Raw genomic sequence first — 26127 nt, 5'->3', positions numbered from 1 at the left:
TTGATTCGTTTTATTTTCAAGTGTGCGTGCGTGTGCGTGCGTGTGCGTGCGTGTGGGGTATTATCAGGATGTTTTGGGTTTCAGTTGACTTCATTCATTTTCAGCTTTTTAATTTTATTTTTACTTTTCATCTGGACCTGATTTCCATCCCTGAAGGAACTTCAGCTGCGACAACATCACAGCCAATAGGCCTTTATGAAGGAGGAAAACCTGCTTAAGTTACAACTGTACATAAATATAAATCCAAATAAATGTGAAATTTCGTTCCCTTATACTTATACTTTTATTTTAACTGTATTTGGAATTTATTTGTTTCCACCCCTTTATTCTTTTCAGGTTTATGTATCGTTTTATTGTCACTTCAGTGTATTTGTTTTTTGTACATTTGTTTAATTTTAAGTCCTTCTTTCTTTTTAATTCATTTTTTCCTCAGTGATTCGTAATTATATAAATCAATATATTTAATTATTCTCTTTCAAATCGGTCAAATATTGCAAGCCAAGACAATTGCATTCAAATACCATTTTTCATTGTGTACTTTACATTAAAATGTTATTAGTCAACAAGTAACTTGCACAGAACATAATGAATAAAAGAAAAGGCAATAGAAAAGACAAAAACTAAAAAATATCCTGATATTTCTTCAAGTGTACCCTCCCCTCATGTGTGCAGCAGCATATTATCCTGCTGTTACTGCTCTGTTACGGGTAATTGTACACTAATTACCGTGAAGTTGTAAACCCCTCCTGCTGCCAGCTGATTGGTCAGACATCAGTGGACATCAGTGGTCATCACCGTCCTGACCCCGCCCACTGCGAATGTCCCAGGTATAAGGAGATCCTGGTCAACAGCTGAGGACAGAACAGTTTGTGACAGGACTCTACATTCCCCCGAAAACACTGCTTCACATCTGAGTTCCTCTCCTCTCCTGTTCCCTTCTTCTTTCTTCTTCTTCTTTCCTGTTAACAGTTTTTGTTTTGGCCTCTTTCGCTGGATTTGTCTTGTTTGGTGTGTTTGGGACTGAACCATGGAGCTGTCGGATATCTCTTTCCCCATCCCTGCCGCTGATGATTTCTATGACGACCCCTGCTTTAACACCAGCGACATGCACTTCTTCGAGGACCTGGACCCGCGGCTGGTCCATGTGGGCCTACTGAAGCCGGACGACTCCTCCTCTTCGGCCTCACCCTCCCCTTCCTCCTCCTCTTCCTCCTCCCCGTCCTCCCTCCTGCATCTCCATCACCACGCAGAGGGGGAGGACGACGAGCACGTCCGCGCCCCCAGCGGGCATCACCAGGCGGGCCGCTGCCTGCTCTGGGCCTGCAAGGCCTGCAAGCGGAAGACCACCAACGCAGATCGGCGGAAGGCGGCCACGCTGCGGGAACGCCGGCGACTAAGCAAGGTGAACGACGCCTTCGAGACCCTGAAGCGCTGCACGTCGGCCAACCCCAACCAGCGGCTGCCCAAAGTGGAGATCCTGCGCAACGCCATCAGCTACATCGAGTCCCTGCAGGCCCTGCTGCGCGGCGGGCAGGACGACGGCTTCTACCCGGTGCTGGAGCACTACAGCGGGGACTCAGACGCCTCCAGCCCCCGCTCCAACTGCTCCGACGGCATGGTGAGTTCAGGGACTGACAGGTGTTAAAGAGGGCAAGAGGGGGGGGTCCGTGGAGAAGAGTCTGGCTGTGCGCTTTGGTCGCGTCTCTCCAGTGCGTCTTTACGCACGTTTATATTTCACTTCATTTGATTTAATGTAAATTGATTTATTTGATTTACTTTGGTTTTGTTTAATGAGTGATGATGACGACTGCAATTCAAATTCTGATTTTAACAATTTCCGATGCAACATTTTAAACACAGGAAACTAAACTTCACCTATTAAGCTTTTTTTGTTTCTATTGTTGGGCCACATTTAACTCTTTTCTTCTCTCATTTCATGTAAAGTCTGTTTTTGTGTCCAAACAATTTTACACCTCCAAGCAGAAGAGCTAAAGTTGCAGACTTTGAATTTAATTGTAATTATCTGTAGGCCTGTTAATTCTCAGAATGAAAAGAAAAAACTACTAAGCAGGTCGAATACAAGTTTTTTCTCGGGGAAAGAACCTTTCCGCGCTGCATCATCCTCGTTTTTTGTAGTTCCTTTCATCACAAGAGTTCTGACCTAAATAAATAATGAGCTGATTTATTAATATTTTAAAACAGGACGTGGTTTATGTTTTAAGAATCAGTTGCGGTTTTTGAAACGTAAAAACATGCGACACAACGTTGAGTCGCGACATATAGATCGAACAAATATCTGGAATTTAACGAATGTGTTGAAACAAATCAGCATAATAATAAGATGTATAATTTCGTTTTGTGACACTTGATAGTTCTGTAGTTTTCTGTCATTTTTTGATATGATTGTACTTTGTTGGTCCGCAGTAATTAATAAAAATAAAACATTTTATTTTTAAAAAAAAGTTGAATTTCTATAAGACACAGTCTAGTAGTGTGTTGTGAATTTATTTAAAATATCTGGCATTTTCTACAGTTTCAATTATTTTCTTTACTTTTGATGTTTTGATCATATTGCTGCAACATTTAAGCTGCAGTGTTTCTCTAAAACTAATAGGAGCATGATAATGTGGCTCATTTTAAGCATTTCCGTGTTGTAAAAATCTAATTTCTTTATAAATTTTTTTTCCCTCTGCAGACGGATTTTAACGGCCCGACCTGTCACTCAAACAGAAGAGGAAGTTATGACAGAAGCTCTTATTTCTCAGAGACTCCAAACGGTAAGAAACCTGAAAAGACTTTAATAATACAATTTACGATGATATTAGCAGCTAACAGGCCAATTAGGCTACAAACAAACAGACTTTTTTTCGTCCCCGGTAGTAAAACAAAAGACATTTAGCAGGGAAAGACAAACAGGACAAGCAATAAAAGCAGCAATAAAACAATAAAATTAAGTGTTTTTTTAAACTGTCAATTATAAATAAAATATTTTGTATAAAAAGAACTACGTTTTAAGTAGCCTAGTTATTTTATATATTATCAGCAAAACAATCTTTATGAAAACATCTCATTAGTTTAACCCAGAGATAAACAACACTTTTATTTGATTAAACTAATTTAAAATAAAACCAAACCAAGGACCAATAAGATTTTCAGTTCCTTTTGGTGTCTTTTGAAAGTGTCCCGACTGTTTTTTCAGATCATTTTGTAGTTTAACAAGTCAATAATTTAATTATTAACTCTGATGTTTGGTTTCATGCAGGCGGTCTGAAAAGTGACCGGAGCTCGGTGGTCTCCAGTCTGGACTGTCTGTCCAGCATTGTGGAGCGGATCTCTACAGACAACAGCAGCCTGCTTCCAGCTGCCGATGGCCCCGAGTCCCCTCCAACAGACCAGGCCGGTGAGGCCGCAGCTCCCGGGCCAGTCCAGCTCCCCTCACCGACCGCCAGCCAGGACCCGAACGTGATCTATCAAGTCCTATAGACCTTCACAACTGGGACTTTACCATCCTGACACACATCACAGAAGTTTTTTTTTTTTAACATCCGTCCACACCTCTTTTTATTTCCTTGTATGGAAGGTCATTCCTGCCAGAAAAACTAAATTCAGTGTGAAAGATCACTCCTGAGCTTTTGAGAGTGTGTCAGTTTAAAGAAACATCTTACTTACTGGCCTTTTACTGAGCTCTCAAACGCATCGCACAGACTTCATCAATACATGGACTTCAAATTTTATAGATTTTATAGTTACTGTGCAAACTCCATGTTCTGATGAAGACCATGAGATACAGTCAAACTTTGGAAATGTGCTAGTACTTGGGGCTCCAGTTAAGAAGAAGAAGAACAACACAAAGTTTATATCTTAATATTAAGTCTTAATTGTAAAATAAGGATTGTTTAAAAATCCATATTCTTAGTGTATCAGCGACAAATAATAAATGTTTTAAATAAAAATATATAAAGTATATACAAAAACTATGTGATATTTTAAATGTCATAATTTAAAATTTTGAATTTGTAATTTTAAACAAAAGGGGAAACATTTTGTTTATCCCATTCAGGGAAACTGATAAAATGGTGGAAACAACAAATGAAAATGAATGTAAAACTCAAAATCATAATTTGGACCTTGATGTTGATTTGATCATTCCAAAAATTTCTACACATGAAATAAATTGTCTTGGCATGAATGACCTTCCACAGTTCAGTATGTTTGAGCCCCTGAATGCTGGGAAATGTAGTTTTTGCAACGTTTTTTTTTTTTTTTGAAAAACAGAATTTTCTGATGAGTTCAGTTCTTGCTGTACTTTTTAAAATTTGTTTTAAGTTATGAAAACATATTTAAGCTTCAGCTGAGTCATTCAGATGGATTTTTCTTCCTTTCTTACTTTAATGTCTATTTGATGAAGGACGGAGGCCAAAAAACCAAAACATCCATTTACATTCCTCCACTTTTTGTCCATCTGAAGTCCTTAAGAGCCCCAGCTGTTCAATTCCCTCAGGAAAAAAAGACAATAATCCTGTGATATATAAAAACTTAACAATTTCTGTAGAAACACTGCAGTATTAAACAACAGAAGCCACAGACTCATATACAACTGTGGGAGTACTGTAGTGACTTCCTGTCCAAGTCATACTAAAAATAGAGAAAAAGTTATTTCATTTATCATTCACTGCAGCGGAGGACCATATTGTTTCTGTACATATTATGTAAATAAGAGCTGATTTGTTCCAACTGAAAGTATTAATTATGTATTTAATGTTTCTGTCTGTACGTGCTTTTGTTTGTTGTGAAAATGTTAAACTTTATATTTATACATCTGAAAACTGAGTGACAGTCTATTGAAAATAAATTAACCTGCTTATTTATACAAAACAATGACTGCGCTTTTTAATTTTCTTTTTTTATGAATAACTTTTTATTTAGGCCTTGGGATCATTTTATTCGGGATAACAATGGTACATTTTTTTGGGTAAAAGCTACAAGGAAATATATAATGTTTTGCACAAAAAAAAGCCCCCAAAACTTAAAAACCCCAGAACATTTAAACGCAAAGTTTATTTTTAGCTGAACAGATATTTAGTAACTGTAGGTTTTTTAAACATTTAATTATTAAGACTCAATGATCTTGAATTGCTTTAGCTTTTTTCATTCGATTAACTGTGTTGAACAAGAAGGAGAAACATCTATTCACAGCAGATTGAAATTACTTGCATACTTATGAATCTTTATTACACATGTGTTAAAACTCCTTCGTGCAACTCTTCAACCAGCAATCAGTCCTCACCTGTCTATAAAAAGATGTGTTGCTATTTGCAAGCATGGATCAAAGAGGCCAAAGGCATGCAAGGAGCGGCAGAGGCCGAGGGGCCCGACTGGACTAAATAAAGTTCTGAGTATTTATTTATTGGTGATTTCAACCCTTAAAATTCTTTTATGTTTATTTTATAATTATTTACAGTATTTAGCATTTCTGAGTTTGAAAAGTTGCCTGGGAAAAAAGAATGACTTGGACAAATCTGATGGTTTGTTTGAGTATTTCTGATTTTGGGTGAATTTCTTTATTGGTTCTTTGTTGAAGAAGGAATGAAGTATGAAAACTGTAACATAATGAATGTCCGAATTTATCTAGGTACTTACTACAGGTCTTACACAACAGTTCATGGGCATGGAGCAGCCTTATCTTTATAAAAGATGTGTATAAAAAGTGTGACAAGTGCGGGTGCAGTAATCTCTAGCAAAATCATCCTCGTGAAAATCAATACAATTCATGCTGTGATATGCTTGCTAGCCTTTTTTGGCACATACTTTAACTATGTAAATTATCAACTGGCACAGGCATTTAGCACAAAATAAGGTGGAACTGGTTCACATTGATAGCTGTATTTTGTATTTTCTTGTCCATTGTGTAATTACTGATTGAAATAATATGTTAATTTGACCACAAGTAGTAGTAGTTGTTTGTAGGAAATATTTGCTTTTGGTGCACGTTTTCATGTTTTGAAAGTGTTTTGGGCCGTTAAAGCAAATGAGAAAAGTCATTGTATCACCACCACCACTTAATCCAAGACAAACAATTAAAAGCAAAAAAGTCATTTTAATGTCATTCAAAATGACATTAAAATGACAAATGAAGAGAAATGAGAGAAATATTGCCACATACTTTTGCAAATAGTACCATAGTGACAGAAACACAACAACAAGCTGTAAACAAACTGCTGAATAAATACAGAACAAATCAACCTGGACAGATTGACTCTCTGGTCTCAGGCTCAAGGAGCAGCAGCGCCATCATGTGATCGTAGAGAAGAACTGCAGGTATTTCTGCCTCTATCAAGCTTTCGTTCTTTCAAAATCAAACACACTGAAAACATTTCACCCTGTTCTTCATGATATATTGATTCATCAACATACTTCTGTTTATGCTGTCAAAACACAAAAAATGAGGGAATCTTATTTAGACAGAAAACGTGTTTACCTCTCAACATCACCTTTTGCACAGAAGACATTTTGAGCTGCAACACGTCCTCACACCTAAACGACAAAATAAGTTGATTGTCAACTGTCCCTAAACAACATATATCCGTAGACCGTTCCCCAAAACGACAAGTAGGCCTAGGACTTTAAGCAGGCTGCGTTATGTATGTCACGTGATGTTTAACATGTGGTAAACGATGTAAAGGAATCAGACAGACATGTATTGGTACTCCTTATTGGTTAATTTCTTTATCGATGGTCTTATCAGTCCCATTTCTTGTTAAATAATTGTCTTTGAAAATAAAATTTAATTTTTTTATTAACTAAATGTTTTTTCTAGAGCAGCAACTGGTTTCACAACAGAATGTCCTCCTCCGCTGCTGGTAGAGAGGAGGGCTGATCTGTCTCCGGCAGCTGAGTTTATAATGTGCCATGTTTTAAAGGACAGGCAAACTAAGCCAAACAGTTCAACCACCAACAACAAGCAATAAGCTGTCAGCTGAACTAGCGCCGTGCTGCAGTGGAGGAGAGACTGAGCAGATTAAAGCATCGCGTTTTGCGTGTTTATGCTTAGAAAACAGGTGTGTTGGTGAAGTATCTACTGTGTCAACTTTGACTTTCTTTCACTCGGAGTCAAACCTCAGTCTCCTGAGTTTACTGGACTCATCCATCCACCTCCTTGCATGGACTTTGTTGCTCTTTATACTTGTCTCCTGACTTCTTCAGCCACTTGCAGCCTAACAAAAGATGTAAATATGAGTCGTAATAAGCTGCATAATTGACCTATAAATATTTTTCAGATGAGGACAGGCTGGTGAGAAGGTGTTCACATTAACAATAGCCTCGTTCATATCCAGGTTTTGACCATTGACCCATGACAGTTAAGTGCATTTGCATGCTTGGCTGTGGTTGAAATGTTGGTACATCAATAAAGAGAAAATGGAAACAGAGCACAAAAGAGTGCATGTGTGCACAAAGTGAAGAGCAGAAAACATCAGATGTGTCTGCAGGGATGAGGAGGCTGTAACCTTCCTCACATTGAAATTGTACCTGAAACTAACAGATCTGATTACCATCGTGTTTTTCGTCGTTTGAGTTTTGACTGGAGCTGACATCGACTTGCTGTGTCCATTTCTTCTGCAATATTTTGGCACCTGACTTGAGAAATAGCTCCGCAGCTGTTTATCTCCATCAAGCAACTCCTAATATTCACGAAACAGCAGTTTGGAATCATTTCTTTTTGGTAAAAGTTGTGCTATATATTTGGATGAAAACTTTGACACAAGTCATTCCTTGGTTCCCCAGTTCCAGGGTTAGGGTGTTCGAGAACTTTTGACATCATTTTATTATTTACACCTGTCCCACTGTGATATGATAAAAGATCTTACAAGGAAAAGGGCACTGAAGCTTACACAAACTTTAGACACCTGTTGCTTTTTAACATTCCCAAGTTGGTAAAGACAAACGTAAATAAACTTGAAATAAGGTCCAGGAGAAAAGTGAAGATAGGCAGTAAAAAGTCGCCCCGTCTATCATCAGCTTAAGAGGAGTTAAAGAAGTGACGTGTGTTGGTCGGATCTGAAAGTAAAAACTGAAAAACAGCCCCAGAGTGACTCTTTTTAAAACGTTTAACTCTTGTCTGAGCTGCTCATCAGAGCTTCCAACCTGATATGACACCAAGTCAACGTTCAGAGGTTTCTGCTGGGCTTTATAGACCTGCACCTGCACACAGGTGTTCACAATTAACAACCACACCTGCTCCCAGTTTGCTCAATCAAACCAGAGTGACAATATTTATGCTGCGTTTGCCCAGACTGCTCGGAGCTGGGAAATGTCCAAGTTGAAATATACGACTTCCAACCTCAAAGCGTTCCAGGGTGGTGAATGAAGCCGAAAGTGAACGAAAACCATGGCTGACTGTGACAAAGTGGACACTCAGTAAAACCCTCAGCAGTGTTTTAGGTGTTACTTCAAAGGACGGCAGTTTAACAGCAGCAACTGACATAAATAGCCTCTACGTTACTAGTTAACTGTGGACCCCTCTAGCTACATCAGTTGGTAACCCTCAAGTCAGTCAGTGTTGTAGGTTACACTTCCTCATGTTTTGGCAATTTTAACAATAACTTTTATGCAGAGAAGAAGACTTTATGAGAGTCTTTACTTTAGCCAGCTACCTAACATATTTCTACATCAATGTAAATGCAGAACAGGTTTTACGATATGATCGTATATATTAATTTAATTTAAAAACATGCAAATATACTTTTTGTTGCCTTTTAATTTATAGTTTACCATTTACAGTGTGTTTTGTGACATCATTCAGCTGCTACTCGTGAAGTCGGGGGACACAAGTAGGAAACCCGACTTCAGGTGGAGTTCCAGGGTAGTTTTTCTAGTTTGAGGTCGGAAATTTCCGAGTTCCAAGTTGCCTGGAAGGCAGCATTAGAAAGATTATTTGATTCAAGCCTCTAAAAACACAAACTCTGACCAAGAACTGGTGGATCTTGTTGGCCTCTAACATTTTTTTGGACAAAATGACTTAAAACTGAAAATGAATGCTATATTAAAGCCCTACAAAGGTCCATGCGCTGATTAATTCATCGATTCAACAATTTAAAAAATAAACCATACTTTTGAGAGCATTTGGATAAAATAAAGACATCTTGAATCACAGTGGTAAACTAATTGTTCCGGAGGTGAAGATGAGCCTCCACGACCCGCTGACCACATCTTTACACGCACCCTTCAACTCTCCAGTTAGAAAACACAAAACGACTTTAAAGTTACACGACTAAAAATACTGAACTTTATTGATCTGAATAACAACAGATCTACAGACACGGCTTGAAGAGTCAAACTTTATTTACAAAAATACTGAGAACCAAACAGTGGAGGGCGAGGAAGCGTTGATGGCGAATTTTATTCCTACTGAACAGCAGCTAAAGGCTCCTGGTTGCATGTATCAGGACACGGGTTGATAACCGCAAAGTAAACCTCAGCGTTACGGGCTTCTTCAGAGCTAGGAGCTTCGCCACAGTGTGCGTTGTTTCATCAGGCGTGAGTCCGAGACGATTGCAGTTTGGTTTCTGAGCAGCGGCTGGGCGTGCCAGTCTACTTTCTGCGGCGGGCGGCGGCTCCCTTCTTGCTGCTGTAATACCAAACACAAACAAATTGGGAAACATGTCAGAACTCTGGGATGTTTTTAACAATTTTTAAACATTTGTTTAACAAGGGAAATTTGACGTCTTTACGGTTTTACACAAACGCACCCTTCAGGGTTCTCTACAGAACAGCTAGGGCTATCGGGGTTTGGTGCCCTGTTTAAAGGCTCCTTATCAGTTTTCAAGATATAGCAAAGTGTTTTGATCTCCACCAAAAATACCAAGGTTTGTACAACCAGTCTGGATCTGGCAACATTTAAACACGTGAAAATGGAGGTGGATATTTTGCATCATCTTGTGAGCAGTTGATTAGCATGTCTGCTAGCAAGTCACCTGAAATCCCCTCAGATAATATACTTTTTCAGAAGACGCAAAAAATAAAACCTCAATCCCATAAACACTAGGGAGTTTGAGGGGATAAAAAAAGTAAGATTTACGTGGTTAATGTGCTTTTATGGAAAATGCTAATTTACGTGGAAAGCAGCCAAAACTATAATGAATTCTGCCTCCTGTTCACATGTTTTTATGCCAAAGCTCAAACAAATTCTTCAGTTTTCTGTTGTTTTATCTGATTGTGCAAAACCTTCGAATAGCTAACTAAAATTCAAAAGTAGCCGAAGGATAAAAAATGCATTGAACAAACTGTTTATATTCACATTAACCAGAGAGATCACGAAAAGCAAAGCCAAACTAAATTTGAAATATTTCGTTTTACAAAACACTTTTTCGTTTTTTTAGAAAACAACATAAAAACTCCAAACCCCAAAACAACTTCGTACATGCAAAACGGCAAAAATGCAACGTTACGTCAGACGAAATCAGCCACACACTCATGCAGCACTTACCTGCACAGGCTGAATCATGACTGAGTCCAGAAGTCACTTAATGTTACAATCACATGGCTCTCACGCACAATGAGGTAAATATGTCAGTATAAAGAGGAGGACCCTGACCTTCACACTGAAAAAGGACGCACCATTCTGGGTTATAATTGCACATTTCGACATTATTGCCGTTGGTGTGAGTTTGAGTATCTCTAGCTGTGATAGGCTGGTACAACCTCACTGGATAACTATTTTAATTCTTGTGTGTTGCTCGTACTATCATACATTATATTGACCAGTATAACATCTGAAAGGTTTGTCCGACCTTTTTCAGAGGACACCAGGGAACACTCCTCACATACTGACACTGGATGATACCAGTATATTTACATTTAAATTGAAATGGAATATCTGGTGTTACGATGGAAACATAAAACAAGAAACACAGAGAAGTATCCACCAGGGGTCATGTTGTAGGAAGAAAAAATGCTGTAGAAATCTGTGCACTCAAATTGTTAGACTATTTAAAATAGAAATTTGCTGGATTTAGAAACTCATTTGCAGGAAATTACACTTTTTTCAACCATATGAACACTACAGGTTCTCCGTAAAGAAGGACGAAGGCAGCAGCTTGCTTTTTGAATAACTAACACAGTTTATACCAACACGTCCTCAGACCTAAACACCAAAATAGGTCCGAAAAGACATTTTTGTCAGTTGAAAAGTACAATGACATATATTACCGTTCACCAAAACAACATGTTTTGATTGTGGCAAGTTTCAGTCCAGCGACGTAAGTCACATGACCTTTAACACCCGGTTGTGAAACTGTGGTAGTTTGGTTAGATTTAGGCAACAAAACCACTTGGTTAGGTTTAAAAAAAAGTGATTGTGGTTTTGGTTAAAATAATTACATTATGACAGTCAAGCGACTTAAGTCATCTACAAAACAATAAACATGTGGACTCTGACTTTCTTCCACATGTCCTGAGTTTACTTTACACATCCCTCCAACCCACCACCTCCTCACACGGAGTTTGTCACTCTTCTGCCACTAGAGGTCGCAGCCCTAACAATAAGGTAAATATGGCTGCATAGTCAGCTGTTTTTCTAGTGAGGACGTGCTGGATAAACAACAGTTTAGCCATTTTAGTCAACAAATGCTTCTCAGACAATAATAGTAAAGTCAAACTGCAGCCATGCCTGCAGCTTTATTAGCTGGTTACTAGCTAGCCTGCTGGATTTTTTAAAATGGCATTAGCTTTTCTTCAAAATAAACAAAAAGTAAAATGTCTGTTTTAACTTTTAGCTTATTAGCCTGTTAATGACAAAAAATTTAACCCGCTGAAGGAACATAATATTTCCAAATAGCTCATATTCTGATGACAAACTGCTGCTGCCGTGTATCTTCGGACACGCGACACAACATGTGTGACCTGTGAAGTGGTCAGAGGCTGGTCCTCTACCTCGATGTTGACTTCCAGAAAGTTTTCCAGACAGGCCGGTGTCAGCCCTGGATTTGGGCCTGAACGCTCCCTGGTGGTGTTAGTGAGGATTTGGTGTGTTTATGGCTTTTCTAGCTCAACAAATTACCACAAAAAAGTATAAATAAATAAAAGTATCTGGAGCTAAAGCTGAGATTTAGGAATGGAAATAGCATAAAGTTCAGATTTGGGTTGCTATTTTTAAACGTACTTTAAAATTAAAGTGTGAAACAGGTTTATAGACTGAAGCTGTAAATCTTCTCCATAAAATACACTGACATACCTATATGTAACTTCTACTAAAGGAAAAACATTGAACTTTCCTTACTAAGCAACTGTATAACGCCATAAACGTATACATAAACTGTCCTGAATGCTCATGACAGTTATGTCTGGCTAAGGGAAGGGTTCACGCAGACGTGTCAGTGAGCACGGCGATGACAGTACTTACTGCTTCTGTAACTCATCAATGCGGTTCCTGTACGTGAGCACCTGAAAAACGACACAGCGGCAGCTTTAACACACCGGGACACGTTTACCTCTGAGGAGAAGGACTTCCCTGTGCTCTCCTTCACAGGCTCCATGGGCTGAAGGCTGCCGGCTGAGGCATCATGGGAAACCAAGACGGGCTTGTGCATATGATCAGTTTTTACTTTTATTTGATTTGAACTAGAACTATTGTTTCTGTAATAATAAGAGTGTCCCAAAGAGACATTATCTCATATTTTGCACTGACTTCTATTATTGCTCAAATGCCCTGATACAGAAGAAACCACAGAGGAAGAAACACTCTGAAACTTCCTGATCAAACACAGAAAGATCTGCCTGTTTTGGTTTCCCCAAAAGAAAATGTGGGCAGTTTAGAGAGATTTGGCTTCAGCTTGGCTCTGAAACATTTACAGGCTCTGACTTACCTGTTCGACCGCTCGCTCACACACCTGACCGAAGCTCTGTGACGCTAAAACCGACATTCAGAGAAGGACATGATGTGGAGGAGCTCAGTCCCCCAACACCACTTTGGATAATTTATCTGCTTACAACTGAAGAGTTTGAATCCAAAATGTCATAAATCCAAACACCAGAAGGGATGGATCTAATGAGGATCCTGTAACGTGCGTGCTTAGTGTTTACATTGAATTAATGTAGCTCGGTCATTGTTAAGATGAAATATTATTATATTTTAGTCGTAATAAAAAGATAATCACAGCAAATCTCATTATAATTTTCATTACAGAGAGAAAAACACCTTTGTTTCTCATTTTGACAACATATTCTCTCTAGGTATTAAAGGTGTATTAATTAAATACTGTGAGAATTATATTTTTCACTGTGGCAGCTGAGCGTTTCTTTGTATTTGACTTAACTACAATATAATTTGGCTAAACTCCCAAAATTAAAGCTGTGGGCCTTTTTAAAAAACATTTAACTCTGATTAACGTCACAGCTGAATTCTGACCTCGAGCATACTGGATGTTCAGGAAACAGATGTCACTTTTGGAAAAAAAACTCAGTTCAGTTCTCTTCTTTGGTTTTTCTTTCTTTTTTTTGGTGGTGGTGTGTCGTTTCCTCTCTCGGCCAGCGGGGGGCGCTCTGGTTCTCTGACCTTCCATCATGCTAACATGCAGCTAGCTCAAAGCCAGCAGGCAAACACCCTGCTCAGCACTACTTACAATTTACTGAGCTCCTCAACTCTCTTACGCAGGGTTGTAACCTGGAGGGAATCAAAGAGCACATCGAGGGTTGAAACCCGGAGGTAGGCTCAGCTGGACCTCGACCAGCATCAACAACAACAACAACAACAGCATGTAGCTGCTACAGATTGAGTAAAGTGTTGATTTAAATTTGTTAGCCACAAACATCTGTCATTTACCTTACAGGATTTATTTAATGCTTTTAAATGTGTAGGTGAGCGCAGAAATCGGAGAATACATACCGAGGTCAAAGCTGTTATGTGCATTTAAGACTGGGTTTCGTTGCACCGATACCAAAACAATGGTACCTTATTTTGAGAAATATCAACCTATTTTTCTACGAGAACTTTTTTTAAAATTTAGAAATAAGGAACCAAAGTTGTCCAATGTGAAATTGTCTATAAACACAAGCAGCAGTGTATTAATTTTAATTTATTTCTAAATAAAATACACTTAAAATCTTAAATTTTCACTCATGCACCACCTAGTCAAAGAATAAATAAATTCAAAAATTACAATTTATAAGCAGAAAGTCAGTTTCTGTAACTGACAGTTTTCAAGACTTGGTGGCAGAAATGTGGCCCATTTTGATTTATACCAAAAAGGGATGAAGGACGTTAAACTCTGTTTGCATTATTATACACTGTTGTACAAAAGGCTTTTAATATTTCTTCAGTAAATCTGGATCTAATTTATTTTGTGTAACTTAAACTACCTCTATAACTTGCTATTAACTATGCCTTCATTTTCTGCTTTAATTTGAAAAGAAAGCAACTATAAATAGATAATTTATGTGTTTTTTGATGTTGAGTTTCACTAAATATGTGTAATGTGGAAGTTATAAGTATTAAACCATAAAAACAGCTTATTATTAAAATAAATCAAAGTGATAATCTAAAAAGTGTTTGGACAAGATGAAGGTTTTTCCTCGTTTTCCCTCCAAACCCGTTCTTCCTTATAAAGTGATTCATTATAGGATCATAACCTCGGGTTGAGATGCTCTGGTGAGAATGAACAAATTGTAAACAAACTGATTTTTGATCATGATTGTGAGTGATGATAACTACCATGACAGGGGACCAGGTCTCACCTCGTACTTCTGCTTCTTCAGTCTCTCCATGTGGTCGAACTTCTCAGACTCCAGCTGGGTCATCCATTCGTGCAGCTCATTGATCTTATCTCTGCAGGAAACACAACAACACACATATGAGCCAAAAAACAAATAAATCGCTTCAAACACGACGAGCACAGTTATTTAAGTTTATGTAAAACATTTCCTCAGGCTGATTTGAGTTTTAGTGTTATGCTTTAAATTACGTTTTAAGAGTCGAGTTCACCCTGAAAGAAAGGAATGTGAATACTGAGAAATGTTGGTGCGTGAGTGTTGAGTCGTACTTCAGCTTGTCTTCACTCAGATGGTCGATGTTCAGCTGCTTGCGTCTGGCGGCCAGGATCTTCTTCTTCTTCTCTCTCTCAGTCTCTTTCTTTCCTCCTCTCTTCTGGTCGGCCTGTTCGGTGTGGACGTTCAGATGCAGGTCAGCAGCTATCCAGCAGTATTCAGATGTTCTACTTAAATGCTATTTAAAAATACTGCAATCTGAACTAAGTATAAGTATAAAAGTTCTCATTACTCTATAGTTATAATCTGCAGTATTGCTCTTTAGATAGGATCTTATTGCTACATCTTTATATGTTATATTATTGTGTTATTATTGTTATTGATGCTCACACAAGTCAAAATTTGCTCACTTTATATAATGTCCTGTAGGTTAATTTTACTTTTAGGGTTGGGTGTCTAGAACCGGTTCCAAGTTGGAATCTGTGCCAAATTTGCAAGAACCGTGGATTCGTTGAGACACGTTCATTTCGATTCTGCTTATCGGTTCCTAACTTTCTGCATATTTCAGCTCCCGATTGAACTGCAGTGAGCATTTTACAGTCCATAAAAGTGTCACTTATCTGCCAGGACCTGCCACGCCGACCTAACGTCACGTCATTTGTTACGCAGTACGTCAACACAGCAAAAGAAGATTTGTCGTAAAGGGGTTGGAATCAGAACTGAGATTCGATAAGTAGAATCAGAATCTGTTTATTTAAACAATCCCCAACGCTATTTACTTTATAAAAATGCTTTGTATGTTAAAAGATCGTCACATATTGTTAAAATCCAAATCTGCAAAATAACTAGAAGCTAAAGCTGTCAGATAAATGTTGTAGATTAAGTAAGTACAATATTTAAATACTTAAATGACGATTTGAGTACCTTAGAATTGTACATATAACACCACTGCTAACCGGAGAACAAGATACTCCTATGTGCACTGACCCTCTGCAGGTGGCTGCTGTAGGTGGAGCCCATGTTGGACAGAGCCGACTTCTTCTTGGCATCCTCATCTGCCTTCTTCTTGGCATCAGCCTCCTCCCTGATCCGCCTCTCCTCCTGGTTCACACAAACAAATCAGAGTGAGACTTCCGGGTCAGATCCACCAGTCACCCTCAGAGTATATATAAATATATAAATCCTCACTACCAACTGAATCTTGAAACTTCAGCTTTAGTGATTTTTACATTTTATTTTTACCTGTTCATGATGACAGGTAAAAAGAAAAAAAGAAGAGCTCCCAATGAACTGCAGTAATAAATAAAGATGAAACCACAAACCTCACGTCTGGCCTGACGCTCCTTGTCCTTCTCAGCGCGGATCCTCTGCTGCTCAGCCCTCTCGGCACGACGCTTCTCCTGCAGGACGGCAGCAAATGCATCATCACACACTGTATTCTGCACACTTTAACACAATTTAACCCACTACAGAACCAGATAAGAAGACTGAGACCGCTCTCATGTTTCCATGGTGAATACGAAGCTACAGCCAGCAGCTGGATAACTTAGCTTAGCTTAAAGAGTGGAAACGTGGGAAACAATTTGTCTCTTGTCTCTGTCCCAAGGTAATAAAATGTTTTTGCCAGTGGCCCAGCAGCCAGGAGAGCCATGAAACACTAGATTGTTGTTCTTACAATTTTGTACGGATTATTAAAACAAGACATAAAGTGTCAGTCAGCGAGCTTTAGAGGAGCTGGCAGGCAGATTTTCTTGCGCTAGCTGTTTCCCCCGTTTCCAGTCTTTATGCTAAGCTAAGCTAACCATCAGTGGGTGGAAGCTTCATATTTACTGTATAGACACGAGGCTGGTATCAGTCTTCGAACATAACCCAACTCCCAAAATGGTTATCGTTTTTAAATCCATATCCATATCATGGAGTTCCTCAAGGATCTGTCCTTGGACCAATCCTCTTCACTTTATATATGCTTCCTTTAGGCAATATTATCAGGAAACATTCCATAAGCTTTCATTGTTATGCAGATGATACTCAGTTATATCTATCGATCAAGCCAGATGAAACTCATCAGTTAGCTAAACTTCAAATGTGCCTTCAGGATGTTAAAACCTGGATGAGCTGTAATTTTCTTATGTTAAACTCAGATAAAACTGAAGTTATTGTTCTGGGGCCTAAGCACCTCCGTGACGCATTATCTAAAGATATAGTTTCCCTGGATGGCATCGCCTTGGCCTCCAGCACCACTGTGAGGAATCTTGGAGTTATCTTTGATCAGGACATGTCGTTTAAGTCCCACATTAAGCAAATTTCAAGGACCGCCTTTTTTCACCTACGTAATATTGCGAAAATCAGGAACATCCTGTCTAAAAATGATGCAGAAAAACTAGTCCATGCATTTGTTACTTCTAGGCTGGATTACTGCAATTCCTTATTATCAGGCTGCTCGAAAAAGTCCATTAAGACTCTTCAGCTGATCCAGAATGCTGCAGCACGTGTTCTGACAGGAACCAGGAAAAGAGATCACATTTCTCCTGTTTTAGCTTCTTTGCATTGGCTTCCAGTAAAATCCAGAATAGAATTTAAAATCATTCTTCTTACCTACAAAGCTCTTAATGGTCAGGCACCATCTTATCTTAAAGAGCTCATAGTACCTTACTACCCCACCAGAGCACTGCGCTCCCAGAATGCAGGGTTACTTGTGGTTCCTAGAGTCTCCAAAAGTAGACTAGGAGCCAGAGCGTTCAGCTATCAAGCTCCTCTCCTGTGGAACCAGGTTCCAGTTTGGGTTCAGGAGGCAGACACCATCTCCACATTTAAGAGTAGGCTTAAGACTTTCCTCTTTGATAAAGCTTATAGTTAGGGCTGGCTCAGGTAGTCCTGAACCATCCCTTAGTTATGCTGCTATAGGCCTAGACTGCCGGGGGATTTCCCATGATGCACTGAGCTCCTCTCTCCTCTACTTTCTCTCCCTCTGTATGCAACCTTATCCCATTATTGCATGTTACTAACACAACTTCTCCCCTTTCTGGTAGTCTTGTGCTTTCTCGTCCCTCTCCTCTCTCCTCCTATCACTTCCTGCAGGTTTTCTGGCTCTGGAGCTGTGGAGTCTGGATCTGTGGCTGCGGGTCGCCTGCTGCCCCCGTGTTCCTGCTCGACACCCTCTACTGCAACGACTATTGTTGCTAGTCTTATTGTTATTATAATCATTAACATTACGATGGTTACCATTAACACTATTATAAATATCTGTACCATTTTTCATTTAGTTTATAGCAACATTACCTTCGCTGTCTGTACCTCTGTGTGTATATTGTGTAGGCTGCCTCCCTCCCCTCTCTCTCTCCTTACATCCCTCTCTCTCTCTCTCTCTCTCTTTCTCTCTCTCTCTCTCTTTCACTCTCTTCTCTCTCTCTTTCTCTCTCTCTCTCTCTCTCACCCCAACCGGTCGAGGCAGATGGCCGCCCACCCTGAGCCATGGTTCTGCTCGAGGTTTCTGCCTCTTAAAAGGAAGTTTTTCCTTGCCTCTGTCGCCTAGTGCTTGCTCTTGGTGGGAACTGTTGGGCTTCTGTAAATATCATCACAGAGTACGGTCTAGACCTGCTCTTTTATGAAAAGCGCTGTGAGATAACTGTTGTTGTGATTTGGCGCTATATAAATAAAATTGAATTGAATTGAAAATTGAATCTTTGTTTAACTGCGGGTCCCTTAAATCATTCAATATCATATCCCAACAATTGAAGACCAAGTCTCCAACAGATCCTGGGGGAAATATTTGGCTCTTTAGCTGCTAAATGCTAGTGAGCTGAAAGTAACTTTAAAGTTCTCTAAAGTCGAGGAGCTGCAGATCAAGCTGATTATTCTCTGGGAGTGCATCACTATTAGCGTTAAAGCCGCTTTAAGGGACAGGTTGCTGAAATAAACCTCATATTAAGTGGTTAATCTGCTGGTTTCCAACCATCGAGATCCCTTCAATGCTTCCCTCACATTTGTTTATTAATTTCATTAATGTAGGGACAGAATGATGAGCGTGGAGTTAGTGACACATAGTGCTTTGTTTGGTCTACTGAGGGGCAAAGTCAGTTGTTTGACTATTATTGTTATTATTATTATTCCTTTTCACCAGTATCTGTAGGAAACGCTTATTGGGGTTTAAAGGTGTTTTCTCCCTCAGCGTGATTCATTGGCTGAAAACTCACAATCCTATCCTTGAGTGCAATCAGCTCCTCCTCCTCCTTCTTCCTGCACTCAAAGTGAGCATCGATCAGGCCCTGCAACTCCATCAGGTCCTTGTTCTGACGTTTCTTCTGGATGTCCTGCAGGCGGGAAGAACAGAAAACAACACTCAGCCAAACAGAGAAACTCCTCAACAACAGAAATGCTTCATGTCGTCACTTCTGGTCTGCTTACATCAAAGTCCACTTTCTCACCATCAGGGATCTTTGGAGCGGTGGGCCTACGAGACAGCGTTTTGATCTTAAGTACACTGGTGCTGATTATAATGATGTTTTTTAAAGCTTTTCTTTTTTGTCTTTTCAGCCACATGACTAATGTCATTACATGTGAAGGAGACTTACTTGAACTTTGGCTTCTCCTCTGCAGGTTAGGAAATGAAGAGGGGACAAGTACATGTTATCGGGTTAGAAACAATGCAGATTATTTCATTTCTCTCAGGCATTAAATGGATTAAACTGCATGGTTTTGGCTCTAAATGAGACATTAGAGTAAGGTCAAACACTTAAATGGTAGCCTTGTTTATCAGTGTTTAAATTAGGGTTAGGACAAAAGGTAAAACCTATAAGAGCAAACAAATGAAACAAAAACTGTTTTAAACAGGGGATTATAAAGTTTTGTGATTATCAGAGAACCATCACTGAATTGTAAACACACATCAAGTTTCTTATAAAGCTTCAATGTATTTGTCTAAAAAAGTTGAGAGTTTAGGCGCCAGGTTCTTTTTTGGCTTGACCCCATAATTGGTTTTACACAAGCAAGACAAAGTCGTTTTCCCCACTTCTGTTTTTTTCTTTAAACCCAGATTCTGGCGGCTCCATGCCATGCAGATGACGAGGTACATAGCAAGAGTGTAACGGTCGGGTCGCTGCACAGTGATGCACGTGTTAGCATTTCATATTCTTTCACCCTTTTTCTCCACTAGCAGGTTTCATTTTTATCAATAAGCATTTGGAAATTGTGTTATTTTTTCCCCTGAATTTGGACTTAGTGCCAGTTGGGCAGCGCTCCTGGATTTTTGACAGACATTTTGTGAACAGCAGACCTCGTGGTCCTTCCAAAAACCAGAATGACAGATTTCAGATTCGTTAGAAGTTTACTAAATCAACATACCTTCCTCTTCATCGGCCTCTGCATGCACCAAGCATCCAAAACAAAAGCAGAACAGACAACAGCGTTAGCAGGCAGCAGCACTGTCAGCTAAACACAGTGAAACTACCAAACAATGGCAGACTGCTGCAGCTATAGCATCTCTAGTTACTCACTCAGACGAAATTTGAATTACCGTAAATTCTCAAATTTAACGGCCAGCATGAACAAAAAAAGGCGAGTTGCAAATAAAGGCGGGATAAAAAAACTAAAGGCACGTGGAATTACCTGCACTCTTAATAGTTTACATGGTAAATTCAGAGTAATGTAATGTTTTTCTGCCTGTAATATAAGACCATTTCAAATATTTATATTTATATAATATTTGAGAATTTGCGGCCGGCTAAAGTCTTGGTTTGCAGAAGTTTTACCTTAGAGCAGCTCAACAAAGTCCGATCCCTTTAACATTTAACCCTGCATTCACGTGCCATTGGACATTTCAGAAATAACAAAGCAAAAAGTGGAAGTTCAGCGCAGATTTTAGGCAGACATGTATGATGCACTGATAGTTTTTAACTTCATCAACATGGCAGGAAATTAGTTTGTTTAGCCTTTCATAGCTTTGGGGTTGAATCATTAATAATAAAAAATCAATTAAATGGCATTAAATGAAATAGACCGTTTCTTTTTGGATAAATTCTTTTTTTTTTTACAACAAAATAGCACTTGAATGCAACACCCACATGGAGGACTTTGCCACCGGCATGTTAGCATACTATAAGATAGCGATGAAATGTGAGACACCATCTTTTCTTTTATGTTTTTTTGAATGGACATGCTTAGCAGTAGCAGTGTCACTCCCTTTAAAAGAAGCAGGATATAGTATTGTTTGTATAGTATATGTTTTCCTTCATCAGATATCCAAATGATTAAAAGCAACCATGTACACCAAATACAAGTCCTCAAGAGTACATGTGGAACAGTAGTTTTAGGGTTAGACTGATAAAAGTGCCCAATACATGTCTTTTTTTTTTAGAATGTAAGCCCTCAAATAATCCCTTTATAAAATATTTCCAGTGCTTTGTCCACTACAAAACGCCAGCATTTTAGCATACAGGCTAAGTCGCTAATTAACTAGCACTCTGAGAATGTTTTCAGGTTCTCAAGGTTTACTCAAAGTTGACAAAAAGTTTATTTTCCATTTTTGACATATTTGTTTACTTGAAAAAGTCAGGTATGTTAATGAGGAAGCAAAAGTTTTGACAACTGAGATGTTTATTTTTTATTTAAGTTGTGAATCTACAAAAAACAGAATGAAAATGACTTTAAAACTTTAGATTTTTTTTTAAGGATTTAAACTGTTGGATACTAAAAGCCTCTAATATACTTTCTGTATGCTAATGTGTTAGTATGGACAGATGTATAGTAGTCAGAGTGATCATTTTAATCAGTTTGTTTTTATTGCCCATTAATGTTTTAGATGCTAATTTACCTCAGTTTTGACAGAAACACCCCCTAAAACATGTCTCAGCTTTTCAGAAAGAATGTTTTATGAATGAATGGAGGAATTAATTTAATTTTTACGTACTTCTATTAGAAAATAATTTGAGAACGGAAGGCTATCGGAACAGAAGCTATGCTGGATGTGGGGCAGGCTCTTAATATCAGCCTAAAACACGAGCAGTGCAAAAAAAAACATAGGCCTTGAAATATTAGTCGTTATATATGCTTATTTAAACAATCTTCACATCCCAACTTGGGCCCTTTGAGTTCTGCATAAACAGACTGTCTTTGAGTTCGACCAGAGGTGAAAGGAAGGCAGCGTTAGCATTGGTAGATGTGGTGGACATGATCAGGATTAGTGGGGTCTGTCTGTGCTGGCTGTAGCTCGTGGAGCGCACCTGTCGCCTGGGAAAGGATGATAGAATACCCTCTTTCCCCCTCCATGCCACATACCTTCAAGCTCAGGCTCAGGCTCTGGTTCTGGTTCTGGCTCTGGTTCTACCACTGGTTCTGGTTCTGGCTCTGGCACTGGCTCAGGTTCTGGCTCTGGCTCTGGGGCCGCCTCTGGGGCCACCTCTACTTCCTCTACTACCTCCTCTTCTACAGCTACACAACATGCAGCGAGTCACCGGGGGAGAGGAAGGGCGGTGAGAGGGTTAATGGAAGCAGGAGAAATGGAAAAGGCAAGGAGGTGAGCAGGGTGAGTAGATGAAAGGGGAAATGTAAGATATGAGGAGGTCCATGGCGGGGCAGTTTGAGGGAACTGCCACCGGATGGTGCTAAAGCAGGTGAGACAGCAAGCAGTTACAGGAGGGAAAAGGTCAGTCATTGATGGTCAGTCATTGATGGATGAAATGTGATTGATTCCTGAAACTCGTTGAGTTCGGAGGCAAAAAGAGAAATTCTATCCTGACGCAATCTACTTTTTTTTTTTTTTTTTTTGAATAACCTGTGTCTTTTTATGCGTTTTTTTCATTTATCCCAGATAACGTTAGTGTTAACCAGCATGCCACAAAAAGTACATGTGGAAGTAAGAAACACACGCTTGTCAAAAGTGACTGACAAATTAGTATCAATGACATGAGACTTATCATCCGGAGTTTGCGTCTTACCATCGTATTCTTCACGTCCGTCCGAGAAAGAAAGGAGCAGAAGAACATTATCAAAAGATCCCATTTGTACCCATATTTAACAGAATACAAAATGTGGGTACACTGGGGATCCATGCTAAGCATACACAACACAGTCCTCCTGGGCTGATCAGAGCTCGCAGGCGTGACTTCTAAGTGGCATTAAACTTCACGAATGTCACTGCTCCTTTTTATCTGAAAGAGTTCGGCTTAGGAGGACTGTTCAATTGCAGGTGGTCATGCAGAGCTGCAGGACTTGTTGCCAACAGGTCAGTGCAGTCTTATGCAATTTAGATTTCACACATCATATTTGACACTGTCCTGATGCCAGCACTGGTGCCTGCAACCAAGTTACAGCGAGAGGATAATGTATGTGCATATTTCCTTGAAAGAGAGAGCATTGTTGCACAACTTGAATCTGGAGGAGTCAAGCCAAACCTGCAAATGTACGAATTTGTCCATTGCAAATAACTTTCTACAAGGATGGAAGATCAGTTAGGCAAGATTCAGAAATAAAACTAGGATTTAGCATGGAACTCCGGACTGTACCTGGACCTAATTTCATGGGGACTTTACTCTTTAAAGGGGGGGAAATGGTGCTACTTACCCTCGACCTGATCACTGCAAGACAGAAGGGAAAGAAATTCAGATTTAGAGTTAAAGCTAATCAATACAAGTTAGTGTGAAAAGTTTGACAAAATAAGCTTAAATCAGGGTCCAATTAGTCTTCCAGAGCTTTCAAATGCATAGAACATAGAGATTAACATAGAGGCACAAATCTCTCTGACAAACAAAAAGGAAACTAGCTAGCTGGCATAGAGTTGAGATTATTTTGTCAAACTACTCAACAACAGATTCAGAGTTTTGAATTTGTGAAAGAAAATGTGACTTACACTTCCTCTGTGTCAGACATGGTGACAGTGGACTTTGCAACCTGGAGGCAAGAGAGAAGAGAAGAACTTGAGGTATGTCTGCAAGGAGCGACGGAGCAGCCTGTCGTATTTATAGCTCAGGATTAAGTTGCAAATGTCTAAAATATCTGCTTCCGACCCCACCCTGGCCAAACCCAACATGTTTGCCTACACATATTTCACCACCACCACCTCCAAAAAACCCAAAAGAATTCTTAGATCAATTTCAAAAGGTGCAGTTCCTCGTTATTTGAAATAATCAATGAGGATCTTGTACTCGAAACATTCCCGAAATCTGTCAGATCCAAACATCTTTGGTTTATAATTAGCTTTAGAAGTTGGACTGAAATTTGAGCCTCGGTCCTGAATCTGCTTGTCTGATGATAAATGAGAAGAGAAGCCAAACATAGATTTATGTCAATGTTCTGTGTTCAACTGCTGGGAGAAGAGATTAATGTTGGAAGAAGAAAAAGAATCCTCCAGGGGTCACGGTAAAGGTTAACCTCCTGCTCTCTCTCATCACTCTGCATCCATTTGGCATTCTAGGTGATGAAGACTTTTTCATCTTTAGAAACAGCTTCAGCTCTTTACAGCTTCTAGCAAATCTAAATCATTTTCAGCAAACGATCCTGTTGGAATTCAGTTGTAAAGCTGTGTGAAGTTTGATCTGCAATGATAAACAAACATGACCTGAATGTATTCATAATTTAATCTATCAGTGATTAGCTGTCGGATTATTTGCCAATTAGCTTCATTAAAGTGAGGCCAAGAAGACGTCCCGACATCACAGCTATTTCCAATAGACAGCTGCACGGGTCCCAGATCCGGTTTCAGTGGACCCAAAGTTAAAGATTGGGTTCCTTCCCCTGGACCACCACCCATAATTCCACCTTCATCTCCTTATCTGGGGGTCTTGCTCTCACATGGTTCCTTCAATCATCTCCCTGAAGCTCCCTGCTGACTGAGGCCACTTTGCTCAAGAATTAAAATAAACCCTGAAAGGGAGGTGTGAAGGCTGAAGGTCTAACGCCCGGCTTTCTTCTATTTGTTCCGTGACCCTCGCAAATTCCAAACAAATTTGTTTTCACAGTGTTTTCACCACAATGTGATATTATTAGTTAGGAGAAAACACTCCAAGTTTAGATGATTCCTTTACATCCAGTCTGGAGGTTCTTGGCTCCTGTTCAAGACGTTAAAGTGTTTATCCTCAAGCTATGTGCATTTTAATGTACACACATGCCACATCCATTTACAGCTTCACTAATGGACGACAACAACTAAATTTAAAACAAAGATTGAACATGTAAGCCAAGAAAATCTGCAATCCAAAAGAGAGCAATGTCCCTGACTTAAAAAACAACAAATAACAACATGATTAATCACTGCTGATGTTACATAACTTATTAGTATCATCTTCTGTCTCCTGAAGCGGAAAGCTGCTTCAAAGGGTTTAAGCCATTTGTAAATCCCTCAGGTATGAACCTCCGCTGGGTCACTGGACTCGGACCAAACCAGCACAAAAACAACAACAAAGTCCTTCAAGATACCAGTGAGACATCCCGCAAGAACCTTTGAACCTGTTATTTTAAACTAAAACTGAACTTTCAGCTCATTTTATAAACAAAACCACAGCTTAACAGCTTCTCAGGCACACATCTGCAATCAAACACCAACACAAACTAGATTTCATTGTCCCTGAGCTCAAACAACGAAAAGCACCACGCTGTCCGGGCTCCAATAGGAGGCCTCTTTCCTCTGTGATTTGTTATTTGAACACAACCATCTCCCGTCTCACCCTTGACCTCGGCAGCAGCCTCTACTAGTCGTGGCAGTGATTTTAACACATGTGGACTCAGCTGTCCTCGGTTTGGGTGATATTTGGGGGACATTGCACTTGAGCTTCCTCTCTACCACTCACACTCTCACTCTCTCCCCTCTTTCTTACCTCAGAAACGCTGAAAGAAGCGAGCTCCCTGCTGGCCGAGAAAGGCTGTAAGGTTCTGCAAACTTACCGCGCTGATTAAGTCCTTCTGTTATAGTGACACACGATCCGCTTGGCCACCCCATTGGCCGAGGAGCTGGCCTGGAGGCGAGGCCGGGCCTGTACTGGGGCAGGGTCCACGACTTTGGTCCCCCCCCCCCTCTGCTGGCACTCAATAAGGAGATGGAAGGGTTGAGTGTTAAGGAGGGAGGCTCAAGTTTGGAGAAGGGGGCACCCAAGACGCCCACAGGTTGCTATTCTGGGGAAGCTGCATTAGGCAAGCAAATTTTATCTGAGAGTGAGAAGACAG

The 26127-nt window shown here is 39.7% G+C and overlaps 2 protein-coding genes across 10 annotated transcripts; one reads left to right on the top strand and one right to left on the bottom strand.

Annotated features, from left to right (window-relative positions):
- The first annotated feature begins 226 nt into the window (after positions 1–226).
- On the top strand, positions 227–5015 carry myod1 (myogenic differentiation 1). Its single transcript, XM_038706745.1, has 3 exons — positions 227–1618; positions 2696–2777; positions 3263–5015. The coding sequence occupies exons 1-3, from the start codon at positions 1028–1030 to the stop codon at positions 3481–3483; spliced, it is 894 nt and encodes a 297-aa protein (XP_038562673.1). The 5' UTR covers positions 227–1027; the 3' UTR covers positions 3484–5015.
- A 4301-nt stretch (positions 5016–9316) lies between these two features.
- On the bottom strand, positions 9317–25867 carry LOC119894169 (troponin T, fast skeletal muscle isoforms-like). Of its 9 annotated transcripts, XM_038706734.1 has the most exons (15): positions 25782–25858; positions 23819–23859; positions 23533–23546; positions 22908–22916; positions 22249–22401; positions 20317–20334; positions 19548–19566; positions 19381–19426; positions 19170–19286; positions 16299–16376; positions 15964–16077; positions 15033–15145; positions 14728–14818; positions 13617–13657; positions 9317–9625 (listed from the first exon to the last, which is right to left on the bottom strand). In XM_038706734.1, the coding sequence occupies exons 2-15, from the start codon at positions 23836–23838 to the stop codon at positions 9589–9591; spliced, it is 870 nt and encodes a 289-aa protein (XP_038562662.1). In that variant the 5' UTR covers positions 23839–23859; positions 25782–25858; the 3' UTR covers positions 9317–9588. The 9 variants fall into 9 exon arrangements, with proteins under 9 accessions (XP_038562662.1, XP_038562665.1, XP_038562666.1 ...); XM_038706737.1 differs by lacking the exon at positions 22908–22916 and having other exon boundaries at positions 25849–25863; XM_038706738.1 differs by lacking the exon at positions 20317–20334.
- Between the last annotated feature and the right edge of the window lie 260 nt (positions 25868–26127).

Source organism: Micropterus salmoides, unplaced genomic scaffold, assembly GCF_014851395.1.
Source record: "Micropterus salmoides isolate LMB-PRFRI ecotype aquatic unplaced genomic scaffold, ASM1485139v1 Ms_hic_scaffold_8, whole genome shotgun sequence".
Lineage (NCBI taxonomy): Eukaryota > Metazoa > Chordata > Actinopteri > Centrarchiformes > Centrarchidae > Micropterus > Micropterus salmoides.
This window is presented reverse-complemented; position numbering and strand designations above follow the sequence as displayed.